The sequence below is a fragment of the Ylistrum balloti genome, unplaced genomic scaffold (assembly GCF_031769215.1).
Source record: "Ylistrum balloti isolate Yb309-2 unplaced genomic scaffold, AGI_CSIRO_Ybal_v1 Utg371124, whole genome shotgun sequence".
Lineage (NCBI taxonomy): Eukaryota > Metazoa > Mollusca > Bivalvia > Pectinida > Pectinidae > Ylistrum > Ylistrum balloti.
In genome coordinates this window covers 423,230-440,172 of record NW_026782617.1, presented here as the reverse complement: position 1 = coordinate 440,172, position 16,943 = coordinate 423,230, and the positions used below count along the sequence as shown (strand labels likewise).

At 36.0% G+C, this 16,943-nt stretch overlaps 1 protein-coding gene across 1 annotated transcript; it reads right to left on the bottom strand.

Moving 5' to 3' along the window:
- Nucleotides 1–9,977: 9,977 nt before the first annotated feature.
- Nucleotides 9,978–11,378, bottom strand: LOC132560864 (mucin-3A-like). The gene has a single exon (XM_060225568.1). The coding sequence runs from the start codon at nt 11,376–11,378 to the stop codon at nt 9,978–9,980; it is 1,401 nt and encodes a 466-aa protein (XP_060081551.1).
- Between the last annotated feature and the right edge of the window lie 5,565 nt (nt 11,379–16,943).

The window sequence follows — 16,943 nt, the reverse complement described above, 5'->3', positions numbered from 1 at the left end:
ACTTCTTATGATGGTAATTAGCACTGAAAATTGCAGTGTTCTTAAATCATAATAAACAAATTGATGTAAATACCTGGTTGTGACAATGACATATATCTGACTGTGATAAAAACGTTTTATTGTTTTGTTTTGTTTTTAGCTTTGTTGATTGTAATTGACTTAAAATCTATTTTTACTTGAATTTGAGTTTATTGATCAAGTTTTAAGAAATTAGCATACAAAATTATTAAAATATGTAAAATCAATTTAATGTATGACAGCTTTAAGACCACTATTGGCCACCATTGTTTTCAATTACTTCTTTGATTTCTTAATACTGAAATGTTATGAATACTCTGTTCATTCATTGACACATAGGTGATTATGTGATTATTGATAGATAATTTCAAAAAGTTACATTTATCTTGCATATATTTAAACACTCAATAGAAGTTCAGATGTTTCAAAACTGACACCATTATCACTGGTAGTTTTCATGTTTTTTAGCTCACCTGGACCAAAAGGCCAAGTGAGCTTATGCTATAGTGCGGCATTTTTCTAGCATCCGGTATCAACTTTTTAGCTCACCTGAGATGAAGTCTCAAGTTATGTATTGCGATCATCTTTTGTCCAGCGTTGTGCATTGTCTGTAGTGCGTCATAAACAATTTACATTTTGACTTCTTCTCAACATCCAAAAGGCCCAAGGTCATGGTATCGAGCCAGTAGCATGCAGGGATGAAGGGCTACTACGTTCATTCAAATGAATGACCTTGACCTATTTGCAAGGCTCTTAGCGGTCAAATGGGTTGAAATCTTTAAACAACTTCTTCTCAATTAAGAATTGGTCCAAGGATATGATATTGGGCCAGTAGCATGCTGGGAAGAAGGGTTATCATATTTGTATATACCAGGTGAGTGCTGCAGGTCCATTGGGCCTCTTGTTCAATATTTACATGTAAATGTTTACATCATTTTAACAAATGATTTTACCTTGATGTTTTTCAGTATATAATCGATTCATGAAAACTTTTGATGTCAAATTTCATTCAACACCAGAATAGCTGTCTTGGCCAATGACTGATTGAAATGAGTTGCTGTTTTTGAAATTGTCCATTAAGGATTTTCTTTCTCTTACTTGGCTCAAACGGCCTTGTGAGCTAATGCCAAGGTGCAATGTCCAATATATTATTTTATATTTTTTCCTTTGATCAGTTTCCTTCTCAAAAGGTCAAAGGTCATCATTTTAGGCAGGTCAGTTCCTGGGATATAACTTGACATCATTTGCATAAAGAATTGACCAAAATGTCCAACATTTTAAAACATGCCAAAAATTTATTTCAGTTTTAGACAGATAATATTAACAAAGATGATGAAAGAAGGCTTGTTTCCAAGTGTTTAAATAAATTTGATATAAACCAACTTTGAATGTCAAAGTCATTTATTTGTTTGTGAAAAACACTGAATACAAGGTTAGTGATGCAGACTCGTTGGACCTGTGGTTGGTTTATAAATTCTTGTTACATTTGTTAAAGATCACAATATTCACTGTTTAATTTTAGTAGTGTGTTCATGACATAATATTTGTGTAAATACTGAATATATTTTTTTAATCTTTGTTTATATTTATTTTTGCTGTTTATAGACTTGAACCGAACAAAAAACATATACTCAAGAGTTTTTTTTATTGCCCCAATAGTTTTACTTATATGTGACATTATTTTTCATGTTTAGAAGTGTAAATTAGTGAATAAAGAACAAAAATGATTGACTGTGTAAATCATAAATGATATAAAGACAGACTTGAGACCTTCTCTCAGCATTATGCATTCTGACAAACCTTCACAGAAGCTGTTTAGGACTGAATTAACACCTGTGGGTCCATTCTGATTTACACCTGAAATATTACGTTTAAAATGTTGACCAACTGGTTTGTCAGAAAAAAAAATAAACCCAGCTTGATGTATCCAGATAAATCCCATATTTTTCTTGTACATCAGATAGGGAAATCTTACGCAATACTTTGTACTAGATTTTTCTGCCTCCTCCAAACTGTCTCTTTTCTTTATACAATTAAATTGTGACCACAAGATGTAGGCTGAGTTTGTCTATGATATATTATCATTCTAATGTTGTAAAATGAATTGTTATGAGGGGATAAGATGATTTTGGTTTAATGTTATTCTGCACTATTTTTTTGTAATTAAAGTGATGAGATTTTATTTGTACCCTATCTTCCCTACAATGAACGAAGGGACCAACATTCTAAGTCAGGGGATGGGCTTATTACAGGACAATGAAATAATATTTGTCTATAATTCTACTAAACATCAATATATGTTGTTGGGCTTATTAAGGACAATGAAATAATATTTGTCTATAATTCTACTAAACGGATACATATATGGGTGGGCTTATTACTGGGTTTGGGCTTATTGCCAGATAAATCAGGTACATGCTTTGTGGTATACCTGCATATATTGTTTTATTGTTATATATATCTATATTGTATCAGGTTGTTGACTACTTTCATGAAGTGGACGGACAAAATTCATTTAATTTTCTTACAGTGAAATCATGTATTTTTCTATAGGGCTTAATTTTTTGTGGTTTTTGAAAAATCGCTATTTCGGTGGACATTTGATTGTGTAAATTGAAAAAAACTTGAAAATTAAAGGAAAATTAAAGGACATGTAAATACATACGAAATCAAGGAAAATAAATTCCAGACAAAAATTAATGGTTTTACAGTGTCCACAGACTGAGAGAAAATGAAGATACTTTTCCAGTATTTGTTGATACATTAAATCTATTAAAGAAATTTGTTTATATTTGAGATATTTTTATAAGTTTTATTCAGTTTACTTTAAATGTGCAATGTTTCATTTTAGTTTTATCAGCTTCAGGTAAGGTCAAAGGTCACACACTGCTAAAGTTGTAGTCATGTTTCTAGTCCAATTTGTGAAAACCTGTATCGTTTCCCTACATTAAGAATATTTCAACAGCAATCTTCATAGTTCTACAATGTATAATTTGGAAAGAACTTAGTCAATTGTTCTTCAGCTTGACAATAATGAGCGATGTCTGTTTCAATATTGTTGTTTAGCTTTCCTCAGCCGGGAAGTGCTGAGTTTTCTCAACTACAATGTGGAAACTGTCTGCAATTTCTATAAAATGAGAAATAACAAGGAAATATCTGTTTAATCATTTTATGGAAAGTGCAGACAGTTCCTGATTTATATAGATACATAATTATAGCAGAATAATGTGTCCAGGACAAGCATTATGTAATTATGTATGTAGATATTACATCAAATAAATTTTTGCGTGAACTAAAAGAGATCCATTGTTTGTTTTTTCGCATTTGAAATACACAAATCTAACAACATTAAATCAAGTCGGTGTTTTGTGTTCTGTCTCGTCCGGTCATGTTGCATTATGTCTTGTCCAGTCATGTTGTGTTCTGTCTCGTCAACTCAAGTTGCAAATTGTCTCGTCCAGTTGTGTCAGGTTTTGTCTTGTCCAGTCATATTGCTTTCTGTTTCATCTGGTTGTACTGGGTTCTGTCTCGTCTGGTTATGTCAGGTTCTGTTTAATCCAGTCATGTTATGTTCTGTCTCCCTTGTGTTGTGTCCTGTCTTGGCTGGTCATCTTGTGTTCTGTCACTGTTTTGTCGGATCCTGTCTCAGCCAGTCATTTTGTGTCTCCATTGTCGGATCCTGTCTCGTCCAGTCATAAGGTTCTATCTCTGTTGTGTCGGATCCTGTCTCAGCCGGTCATGTTGTGTTCTGTCACTGTTGTGTCGGATCCTGTCTCAGCCAGTCATGTTGTGTTCTGTCTCTGTTGTGTCGCGTCCTGTCTCCGTTGTGTGGGGTCTAGTCATGTTGTGCTCTGTTTCTGTTGTGTCGGGTTCTGTCTCAAATCTATGTTATCACTCCAGCAGCCTCATGTTTTAAGGTCAGACTTCATACAAAGGACAACTACATCAATACTGCATATGACTTTTACATCATGATCCATGGGCACAAGTCACCATTACTATAAAATGCACAGAGAAGCATGGGCATTTATCACTTCTGTTCCAATAAATGGAAATGTGGCTTACATGTTACCACACAGTTCCCACCGTCAGCAGTCTCCAGGGGTTGTACAAAATACACAAAAGTTTCAGTTTATTTATTAGCTTTTCACAGCTTATTGCTAAACATAACAAACACAAACATATTTAATACATACAACTTTACATCCTGCACACACAAACCACATTTACAATAAACATTACATACATCGTCACATTCATTTCATTATTAGTGTTACATAATTCACACAAATAACATACACTGGATAGTGTTATATAGATGAAATGTATTTTACCCCCTTTATCTATTCCACTCCTTTATCTATTTCACTCCCTTTATATGTTTTGTCCCCTTTATCTATTCTATCCCCTATATCTATTCTATGTCCTATATCTATTATATCTCCTATATCTATTCTATCCTCTATATCTATTCTATCTCCCTATATCTATTCTATCTCCCTATATCTATTCTATCTCCTATATCTATTATATCCCTTATATCTATTCTATCTCCCTATATCTATTCTATCTCCATATATCAATTCTATCCCCTATATCTATTGTATCCTCTATATCTATTCTATCTCCTATATCTATTCTATCCCCTATATCTGTTCTATCCCCCTATATCTATTCTATCTCCCTATATCTATTCTATCTCCCTATATCTATTCTATCTCCTATATGTATTCTATCTCCTATATCTATTCTATCTCCCTATATCTATTCTATCTCCTATATCTATTCTATCCCCTATATCTATTCTATCTCCCTACATCTATTATACTCCTATTTCTATTCTATCCCCTATTTCTACTCTATATTCTTTATCTATTCTATCCCCTATATCTATCCTATCCTTTCTTCTTTTAGACGCTAACTTTGTGTATTTATCTCGATGGCTTAATTCTTAAATATTTAAACAGGTTTGGACAATTGACGTAGAATGGCTTAATGAATTTCGAGCGAATATCTACATTAAATGGACACTTAATTACAAAATGGCACTCGTCTCAGATATCATGATCATTACATAATACATAACAGTTTGTTATTTCTTTCAATATTTCTGTACCTTCCCCTTTCGATCTCCAAATCACGTGATATGAATCCTACTTTACAATTTACATACATCAATCGAGCATGGTTGAATGTCTATCCGTGGGAACCGTGTGTGTTTACAAATCGTCAAGATGTGTCTAAAATCGACCTACCCGACAAGTCTGTGGTACCTGTTTGTACCAGTACTGTCGATATCAATAGTGTTTGTTAGACATTGGGGTCGCTAGATTGCAATTTAATAAAAACGAAAATGAAAACATCCTGGCAATAGCACGTTTATCATCACTTAACTTAACAGCAGTTTATAAATACCGACAACATTGTATGTTTTGTTAAATGTTTGTACCGTCAACCTGTCCTGAAAATTTTCGTGGACGGATTAAAACAGTCACGACAAGACACAAAATTGCATGTATTTGTTTGCATTGAATTCCGCGGGTTTGCGAAATATTGATAACTGGTAGGGAAGTTTATACTGTTGTGAAACGAACGAGTCGACATCACTGCATCGTGGAAAACAATGCCGGACGTGATTTTAGATTTTATGAAACCTCCATACAAACATGTTTCGTGAACTACTATGTCATATATTGTAGTTTTGTAGTTGAAAGGTAGATTTTTATGATGTGACCATTCTGTACAATAACGCTTTGATAATAACAGAGGGGCGCTAGAAATTAGTCACAAGGACTTTGACTCTGCTACCCGAGTCGGGCGAATATCCGAGGTGCTTAGTTCCACTATCCCTCCTCGGAGTGATTTGGGTTTCTCCGGAAGCTGAGAAACGGATAGCCACGTGCTGAAGCGGTTATGTCCATAAGCAAGAAACTTTACCCCAGTTACTGCGCATGTCATGCGACGAGCCTCTCGCATTTTATCAGTGCTGTAGTCAACCCAAAATTATTCTGGATGTTGACTTGGCGATAAATCCAGCCAACAAACACCAAAATAATATTAAAAGACATCCGAAAAACACAAAAGTATTATAACAGCATCCAAATTAAACACTGATAGTGTATCTACAGGAATCGTCGATGATTTGTCGGACACCTTCAATCCTCAGCTTGGCCCCAGGTCCTCAAAAGTTGGTTAGAGTTAACCAGTGTTAAGCGAAAAAATTAATTTGTTGCTGTTGATGAAACAATAACGTGAAAAGCCAAAATTAACACTCAAAATATTTCAATCTAGGCTTTCTCAACTTTTACAGTTAGAAGAAGAATAAGACCAGGTGTTCCGAAAGAGTAAGCGTATTCTGCTTCATCGATGACACTCCCATGTAAACCTTGGTTAATCCAAGTAAGTAATGTAACGTTCTTAAATGAGAAAAAAAGTATACAACATTCTTTATGAAATATGTTTGAATTCCTAATGCATTTATCAAGCGAACAATTAGGGTACATTTCATTTATCGTCAAGGTGTGGTTTGTACACGATAAAATAATGGGTTTACCTGGCTACGGAGACAGTTACGTAAACTCGATCTGAGTGAGGCCAGCTTATCGCGCCCTCCCTCGGCTGTTTGTGTGTTTGGATCCTCATCATAGGGAGACAGATATGACTGTTGTGGCCGTGTTTCATCAACAATGTATAACACACAGTCCAGATATAGATGTGTGGCATTTCGTCTGATCCCTGGTCGTAAAAACTTTACTAACAAGAGGACCCTGTAGAAGATTAGCCTCGGCTAAACAAGTTCTTAAATACTCCTGAAATAAAGTCTACTATTACTTTTATTATTGCTATCGCTTATCTACGGCATTGAATTTTCATCAATGTTGATGAATTAATAAATCATTAATAAATACATTGTATTTTATAAAAGGTACAAAAATTAGCAACTTTTAAAATGATCTAAGAAATAGACATGATGAATTCTGGACAGTGAATAAAAAATGTGATTGTTGTTTAGTTCTTATAGAAATCTTCAGTGATGATATAGACGTCAGCGTAAACAGTTAGTTAAACATATTTACTTGCCAAAAAAGCGACATGAAGACTGGGTAGGAGTTATGATACAATATACATTGTCAGAGAACTCCCCTCCAATACAAACATCATGTCCCGGTTGTTCAAAGGCGGGTCAGAGATAATCAGGGGACAATGGAAATATTCAGATATGAATAAAAGAAAATTGAAATCATTCTTTATTAAGATGTTATGTAAATGTTATAATATGCAGTGAGACATCTAATTAGATCATATTTTACGGCACAAAGGGAAATAACTCCAAGGAATTAGGTCGTTTTTGTTATTAGTTTGTACACAAATCCGGATAAGTTGACTAGGACATGTTTTCACAGTCCAGATTAAAGCTAAATCAAATGACGACATCAAAACGGTAAGGTTTGTGTGTAACGTTTTATTTGAAGCAAGGACATAATTTTACAACTAAAGTACACAAAAACTGTATAGGTGTACATTTTGTAGTATGGTAGATTCGAGTGACATGTTTTGAGTGTTAGTTTTGCATTTAACTGCGCTTTGTTTTATCAACAGAAACAACTTCAGTTTTTTCACTTACCACTGTTGTTAACTCTTAGATAACCTTTGAGCCACCAGGACCTATTTTACGAACAAACATGGACATAATTATGAACTTAAAAATGAACAGAACAAATCATGAGCAGTCTTGCGAATTCTATACCTAACTACCCAGTATTAAGACCTACCGGTGGTCATGATAATTTTTTCTATACATGTTTTGTACTTCAAATTCATTTAAACAATTAATTAATTGAACAATTTCAATGGGATTGGGCACAAGTTTTCCAACTTATATTAAACCCTTTCCACAAAAAGTTTGACAAAAATACATAATGACAAAACAAAACGACATGTTTAAATACAAAACAACACGGAGAGAAAGTCATATATACAATTTATGTAATTTCGTGTAAATCCGTCTCATCTAGTCGGATAACACTACAGCAAATAGTATTTATATTATTTCATTGACAGAGCAGTTGAGGAGTCCTGCACGGAATTAAAGGAATTCCATTAAAAACAAGACATCAAATGCTAGTATTGAAGGAGTGTGCACAAACCCGATTGTTTGAGAAATTTTGTCAGTATTAGATTAGAAAATTGTCTATATGCGAAGCTTAACAACCTTCAATATCAAAATAACAGATGATACTCAATAACAAAAATGATAAAGACATCAACATTTGCAGGAGTAAATAAATTGTAAATGGTAGTTACGTTCCACACAATGAATATACTTGTATATAAGGTACTACTGACATATCAATCAAGCCTATGATTACTAATTCTCCACACGATTAGTATAAAAGTACATTGAATACACTGGAACACAGTGATTTCCTTAGAAAATTAAAAAGCTCTGTCTTATCTAATCAGTCTTTCTTTAAAACCGAATTGTCAGATCGATTTTAAAAAAAGTGTCGTTTTTTATTATTACACGTTAAGTGTTCAATATTTAGTTTCTCTCTTATTTTAGCATTATATATTATATTGATTATTAATTCTATCTATTTATTTTCATTAAATTCTAATTTAAATTTTAAAAAAAATCAATAATAATGATATATAACTGACATGCTAAAACAATAAAAATGTACACAATACACAGTATAAACAAACAGCATGACGTCATATTTCCATTTTATCATCAGATTCCTGTTTCTATGTAAATGAGATGGGAGTACATCGGACTATGAACGCCCATCTGGTCAAGCGTTTGAATACACATTCGATGGACTTCAGTAAGACCTTCATAAAGATAAGTAAGTTTGCAAAGCTATCGAATTTTGAAATACCAATTTTATTGTCAAACATGTAATTTTTTCATAAAATCACTATTATCGCCATAACATACTTGATTACCAATTTCGTCTGCTGATGTAGACGTCGACCTTTCAGTTAAAATTTAAAGTGAAGAATCCGTTACAAATAAAATGTCGTCACTTACTGACAGGATTGATTGCCATTTACAATTTCCGTGGTTATGCTATCCGGAAAATCGCATCAATCCACGACACGACATGAAAACCTCAATAACTAACGTGATGTATCGTAAGCACCAGACATACTGTTTCGGTAAATCTGACTGAGCGCTGCAGCACGTTGTAACGAAATAACAATGTACAATTTCATTCAAAACGAACGAAAAAATATATTGTAAAATAATGTACTTATTTTATTGAAAACAAATGCGAGAGTTAAAACTTTAATACCAGTAATAAAATTAAATTTGCTACTACACCATGTCACAATACAATGGGTATTTATGATGACACGAGGATTTGAACTTGCTGACGTCAGCAAACATAAACGACGTATTCCTGTTTTTTTGTTTTGATTTTTATACATGTTTGACAACGATAAACTGTTACCAATGGGATATACAGTTGATATGAAGTCAATCCGGGCGGAAGATAATTATTCATGGCGTTCTAACGGCGTCATTCTTTTTATTTTCCAACGGACTGGCTTCATATAAGCTGTAAACCTCATAAGGTAACAGTTTATCGTGTAAATATTTACATTTGTAAAACAATGCCTATTTCATTTAGTAAGTAAGGTTTTTTTTTATAAATGATATGCAGGCACCTGACAATTACGACGTCAATATTGTGGGAATAGAACTGACGACTACGTCAAATGGTTTTTTCTGACTGGTGGATACACTGTCAAGTGATAAACTTAGTCGTGTGGTCTGACTAAGTTTATCACTAAACAAATACAGATTTATCCGTATCATATGACACCCAGAGGAAGCATATCAGATGAATGCTTGTCTCTTTTCTTCGTCCCGTTCATCATTTAATACGATGTTAAAAAGTCAATGACATTTTTAAAAATTTAAAACATTATGTTAATGTTTCTACCAATATTCACAATGAAACGGATGTTATTGCTCGGCACAATAAGCAATTTAAAGTCAATGTCAAGGTCAAGGTCAGTACAGACCACATGACTAAGTTGGCGCTGCTGGCCTCTCTGTGCTGAGCTTCTATATAAGACGTCGTTTGGTATGGAATCGCTGATGTCCTTGACACTGAGCGAGTGATTGTTGTTACCTTGGTAATGGTAGGAGGAGTCGTGACACTAGAATTGGTCTGTGTGGTTGATATGAATGTGGAGAAGTGATTGGATGGTGAAGAATGTTCGCTTCTGGTCAGCGACGGTGTGTCTCCTGTGGTTACAGATCTAGAGGGCGCTGTGGTTTCCGTTGATATTACGGTACTCGTCATTATGTGATCCGGTTCGACTGCTACAGAGGCTGCAGTGGTTGTCATAGTGTCTCGTTTACTGTCCGTTGATACAGAAGTTGTCGATGTCGAAAACACCATGTCTATAGTCGATGAAGACGTGTACATCGCTTGTGATGTCACTTCCGTTGTTGCTGTTGATGATTCGTCTTCGGGACAAGTGGCGTCTTGCTGGGTACAATTTAGCACGTCTAATGTTAAATCTTCCAAGCTGACTTTGACATGTCCTTTTGATCCCGGCAGAATACACTTATTAGAATAGGACAATACATGAGTCATTGTCGGGTTTTTTATAACCCAGGTAAGATCACAGTTACAAGAAGCCGTGTTGCTGAAAAAGTACACCATAAGTTGATTGGTTGCGGCGGAGATAGCACTGTCGATATTACCGCACGCAAGAGAATCCACATTGTTAGTGTGAAACCCAAAGGATCCAATCCTGTCAAAGTTGTGAAAAGATCGAGGGGCCATAGATGTGATGTTACACATACGAAACGAAATTGACTTAACATCAGATATATTTTCGAACGCATGGCTTTCTATATTTGCAATCTTCAGGTTAGCAAAAACAAGGTTATTCGCTTTTCCGATGTTTTCAAATGCATATGATCGTACGGTGCGAATAGACGATAAAAGGAATGTTATCGAAATATTGCGCAGTTTACCGAAGGCTCGTCCCTGAATCTCCCCTATCGACACATTATCGAAGTAAACTGTTTGTAAGCTTTGAAATCCATTGAAAGAAGAACTTTCTATCACCTCCACAGAACCTCGGTATACCTTAAAAGTCTTCAAGTCAGTCAGATCACGGAATGCATATGTCGGTATTTTCTCAAACGTGATGTCATAGAAATGTATGTCTTTTAAATCTTTCGGAAATTTAGCCGGAAATGACGTCAGATTGTGACAGCTCAAAAAATCTTCGAAACAAAAACAGCCAGGTACGTCACAGGAAAAGGAAAAAGGTAGCATTACATGGACCATGCCAATTACACATGTCCAAAAAATCCGATAGGACCGCATGACTGAAACAAAATTATTAGAACAATAAATAAATTGTGTACTGTGACCTGAAAATTTATAACATAGAGTGCCTTTCGTAGTTTATATCCTCTCCGCTTTATCATACTAATTATGCTAAACTTTATGAATTTTTGAAGCAAGCGACCAAAGAGAGCATAAGAACTTATAGCCGACAACTGCTACATTTATAATTCATAGCCTTAAAAGTAACATGATATTTCTTTTGTCAATAAAATGCCATATAATATTTTGGTTTTTAACGCTGTCATCACCACAAACACCTTATCTCAAGCTACCATTTCATTTCTATAGAAGCGATGTATAGACACTGCAGTATATAAAAGTCGCTGCCATATTAGAGTGTATCTCCACTTCAAGCGTGTCCATATCTACACACTATTAATAAAGCATAGAGATATATATGAAATACTAGTGTATCTATATTTCAGAGTATTTTTTCATGATATATATACTGTGGAGAACATTTAACATTGACCTGTCGTAATGGCATACCACCCTGCGCAAAAATGCCAGAACAAATCCGTGGAGGTTTGCAAAAGGCGCACCAGAGAATAATTTCATCACTGATCTCGTCTATAATGTCGTCCGTCAGAATGATGTTCGATAATTTAAAATAACTCGATATATAAAAATTGTTTAGTAATACTTACTGATTTCAATTACAAAAAAGAGAGACTAAAATCAAACTGCGCTTTGAGATTGTGCAAATGATTACTGCAAATCGACTGCTGGATGTGGTATATATATAAAATACCGTGACACCGTCTCTAAATTACTTTAGCTGTTGACAATATGAAACAAAAAATTATTTAACATATATTCCTTTTTTTTAACAGATTGAGTTGTGAATTTTTTTACCGTAATCGAGAACGTTGAAAACCGGAAAAAAGAAGAAATGAAAAATAAAATACCTTGTCTCTCATTTTAATAGAAAAAAGAACATTCTTACCTTAGGAACGCTGAAATCCCTCCTTTCGATGACGATTTCAAGTATCACCTGAAATAGGAGCGTTATCGGTAGTTTTTATAACCTACCCGTCTTGAAATCTCGCGAGACCGGAAGGTACATATCGTTTGTACCCAATACCGGAATGTGACGTGAGAACAAGATAAACTGTTGGTAAATGTTGCTATAACGTGGAGCTCCTGTCACACAGTGATTAGGCACTCCCATGCTCCATTATCGTCTATCCAGGATTGTTATTTATCACTAATGCTTCTGAGGTCTAAGTGATGTTGCTAAGCAGTTCGACAAGTTTGTTTTATCATTGTTTGATAACGCTGTTTTGATGGCATGATTGGGATAGTTTGGGTATTTATGACTTCGTGTTATTTAGGAACGCTGGCCAATTTTTTTCTAAGCATATGACAAAAAAATAATAATCCCCGCAAAAAGTACTTCCAACGTATTTTACATTTGAAATGTACCAGAAACATAATTGAAGAAGAAGATGATGTTTTATCGGTTTGTAATTGTCCAGACATTGAAATCATTATCTAGTATTCTGTAGTATTGTATACAACGATTTCAACGTGGATTAAAACGCAATATGAGTCCGGCATCCTGGAAAAAGTGAAGCTTACATGCCATAATTGCATTCTTGGTAGAAAGTGAAAAAATAAATAAATAAATTTTTGTTGACTAGTTTGTGTTTCAAGGAATTCAAATATGGCGCACTACAGCGAGTGGTCGATCGCGCAGTTATTGTTTGGCGTTGTGTGTGCTTGTGTATATGTTATGACGTCATGATACTGATTGGCGTTAGGCGCCGAGTACTCTAAGGAATATATTTTAAACCTCAGTCAAGCAAATTTCAATTGTGTAAAATCAACTTTTTGTTCAGTAATAACTAAAAGTAAGCCAAACAAATTCAGGAAAGCAAAAATGCTGTCATGGTATTTTCTTTTAATTAACACTAACTACGGATTAAGTGCACAGCACCTATGCTCCATGACACGAGATCTTGCACATGTTACAGGTAAAGAGCTTCGCTCGTATAACATTGGATAGTTGACGTCATGTATTGACTTGGGCATGGCCGCCGGCGTTGACATTTTGACCTCTCACTGTTGGTCCTGTTCATAGAGTTGGTTGCAACTATCTCTTAACTGTAGAGTACATTATGAAAAATAGTAATATTTACAATGATCAAAACACGTACATAATGTAATATAATGTATCTTTATGCTTTCCACTATAAATTTCAAGAACCCAATATTCATTGTTGTGCACGTGGTCCGGAGAGGTTTCGAGATGGCACCGACAAGGCGCTCTGTACGGTAATAACGTCGACAGTTTTCAGATCCCTAAGTTATTGTGCAGTATTGTGCAGTGTGGATCTCGTGACAGAAAAGTTGAACACCATCAGTTATACGAAAGGTACAGCCGAGCATTGATGTTTTTACAATATTGATCCGATGTTAATGTACCTGAGAATTTGAAACTTGTAAGATGCGCGATTTTTTTTCATTTGTCTGCTTGTTGTACTGACAGTTGTGTCTTAACCGTGTTAAAATTTTTAGTGCACTGTACAGTAAATTTCGAAATGTTGTTTCCGGATGGACAATTCTGGTCTGGAGTGTAAGGTGTGGCGTTTTCACTCCGGATGGACGATTCTGATCTGGAGTATACGGTTTCGTACTGATTATTCTAGCCTGGAGTGTACGTAGTGATGTTTTAGTCCGGACTAACGATTCTGGCTTGGAGTGTACGGTGTCGTACTGATGATTCTGCCCTGGAGTGTACGTTGTGATGTTTTAGTCCGGACTAACGATTCTGGCCTGGATTGTACGGTGTCATACTGATGATTCTGACCTTGAGTGTACGTTGTGATGTTTTAGTCCGAACTAACGATTCTGGCCTGGATTATACGGTGTCGTACTGATGATTCTGACCTGGAGTGTACGTAGTGATGTTTTAGTCCGGACTGAAGATTCTGACCTGTAGTGTACGGTGTCGTGCTGACGATTCTGACCTGTAGTGTACGGTGTCGTGCTGATGATTCTGACCTAGAGTGTACGTTGTGATGTTTTAGTCCGGACTAAAGATTCTGGCCTGGATTGTACGGTGTCATACTGATGATTCTGACCTTGAGTGTACGTTGTGATGTTTTAGTCCGGACTAAAGATTCTGGCCTGAAGTATACGGTTTCGTGCTGATGATTCTGGCCTGGAGTGTACGTAGTGATGTTTTAGTCCGGACTGAAGATTCTGACCTGTAGTGTACGGTGCCGTGCTGAAGATTCTGACCTGGAGTGTACGCAGTGATGTTTTAGTCCGGACTGAAAATTCTGACCTGTAGTGTACGGTGTCGTGCTGAAGATTCTGACCTGGAGTGTACGTAGTGATGTTTTAGTCCGGACAAAAATTCTGACCTGGAGTGTACGTTGTGATGTTTTAGTCCGGACTGAATATTCTGACCTGTAGTGTACGGTGTCGTGCTGAAGATTCTGACCTGGAGTGTACGTAGTGATGTTTTAGTCCGGACAAAAGATTCTGACCAGGAGTGTACGTTGTGATGTTTTAGTCCGGACTAAAGATTCTGAACTTGAGTGTACGTAGTGATGTGTTAGTCCGGACTGAAGATTCTGAATTGATCCCGAAGTTTTACCTAGTTTTGATGTCAACCTATGAATACAGTATGTAGTAATTAATCCGGAAATTTAAAATCTTACTCGATGAAGATGGAATAAGGAAATTACCGCATATAGCGTTTACTCCGGACATTTTACTTCTAGCCATTCAGTGTATAGAAGTAAGACTGGACGGTGACTAGTTTCCCCGCACTACCCTAGCAAAAGGAGAGAGACTTCAAATTGAGACTTCAAAGTTATTTCGAATAGTTTCTACAGGCAGGTATGTAATGTCTCTGCATGTGAGACTCACATTTTAGATTCTACCAAGCATAAAAAACAAACAATCCTTGTGATTATACATAATTTTAATTGTACTAGAAACATCAATATTTATACCAGTTCAATTGAAGTGTCAATATAGGAATTAATCTAATGTTAAGCAACTCGAAATGACAGGGACAGAAACTCTTAATCTTCAGACTTCCGCGTTTAAATCTATTGACGAAGACATTTACAGATTCGCAGACTTGGTGTTCGCCATCATGTTTGGTTGGGGGATTGCTTGCAAAATTTCTGTATATCGTGCAATTCTAGCTTGATATAAAGCCTCGTCTTCTGACTCATCGCTTTCACAATCTGTTTCATCGTCGCTAAACTGGTTGGTTTCATCACTACTTTCATTGTCACTCTCGTCGTCATCGTCGTCATCGTCGTCAGACCATTCATCATCCGCGTTATTACTATAATTTACGGCGTATATTGTCGATTTCTTTGCTTTCTTCTTTTTTGGCTTAGCCTTGTTTTTCTGCTGTTTGCCAACTGCATATTTTTCCTCAAGTAAATCACATTCACCTTTTTTCTTTACGATGACATCACAAGGCATATCCTGCAGATGCCGTGTATCAACCACGGGTTCTTCGTTGGCAAGAAGGTCATTCCCTTTTTCGGTTCCATCCAAACATGCCAAAGTCTCATGTGCTATATTTGAACCTAAAGGTTCTACAAGTTCCTCAAGAACTGGACCATAAGCATTGGTTTCATTAACATCCTCCTCCTCTAACAGCCAGTCTTTTGATATGTCTCCGGCACTCTCTTGCAGATAGTTGTTTGTATTTTGAAGGTGTTTGTTTGGAATGCCTCGTCTTTTTACCTTTTGTGGACGCACATCTACCTTGCTTGCTCTGCTTCCCTTGCTAACAACTGTTTGACCGTCGATTCGGTAGTGGCCTCTGTCGAAAAACTCGGCAATATCACCAAACGGGGTTGCGTCCCAGTTTGTTAAAAGACCATCACGATGAGCTTCATCTTCAAAGTCATTCATCAAATCAATAATCTCGCCGTACTCACTAGAACCGGTTTCAGATGAGTTTTCCTCAACTAACTTCCCCGCGTCCTCTGTTTTCTTGTGTATTTCTTCCTCTGACGTGACAATGTTTACATCCCGGTCCTCTTTCTTTGGTTCCGGATGTGACGTTCTGGTGTCTTCGGGAAGCGGTGCTGCGCTTTCTATCACTACGTTTTTTCGGTGTCTGGATTTGTTTCGATGTTTTGACTTCGTCTCTATTTCGACTTCCGCTGGCGCTGGCTGAATTATCTCAATATGCGTGTTCTCGGAACTTTGTGCATATCTCTTGGATTCCTGCGATTGTTTCACTCCATGATTATGTTTAGCTTCCATATCTGTATCCAACTTCAATTTCTTTACCTCCGGATACTGAAATTGGTTACCACCTTTTTTCCTGAGGTGCGCCTCTTCGTGTGCCTTTGTTTCCTCCGCAAGAAATTCATTGTCTGTTTTTTTCATGTCCGTGATCAAATCCATGAGGAAGTTTTTTTCTAGTTCCGCTGTATTAGCCCTTTCTGATGGCTGTAGTGCATTGTAATGCTTATAGAATTTCTCCATACCATCATTTATATTGTTCTTTATTTCCTTATTAATTGTCTTATAAAGACGGTCCCTCTCGGGGTC

Bases quoted from the DNA above. Each gene is read 5' to 3' on its own strand.
- LOC132560864 (XM_060225568.1), bottom strand. From the start codon at position 11,378: ATGCGGTCCTATCGGATTTTTTGGACATGTGTAATTGGCATGGTCCAT.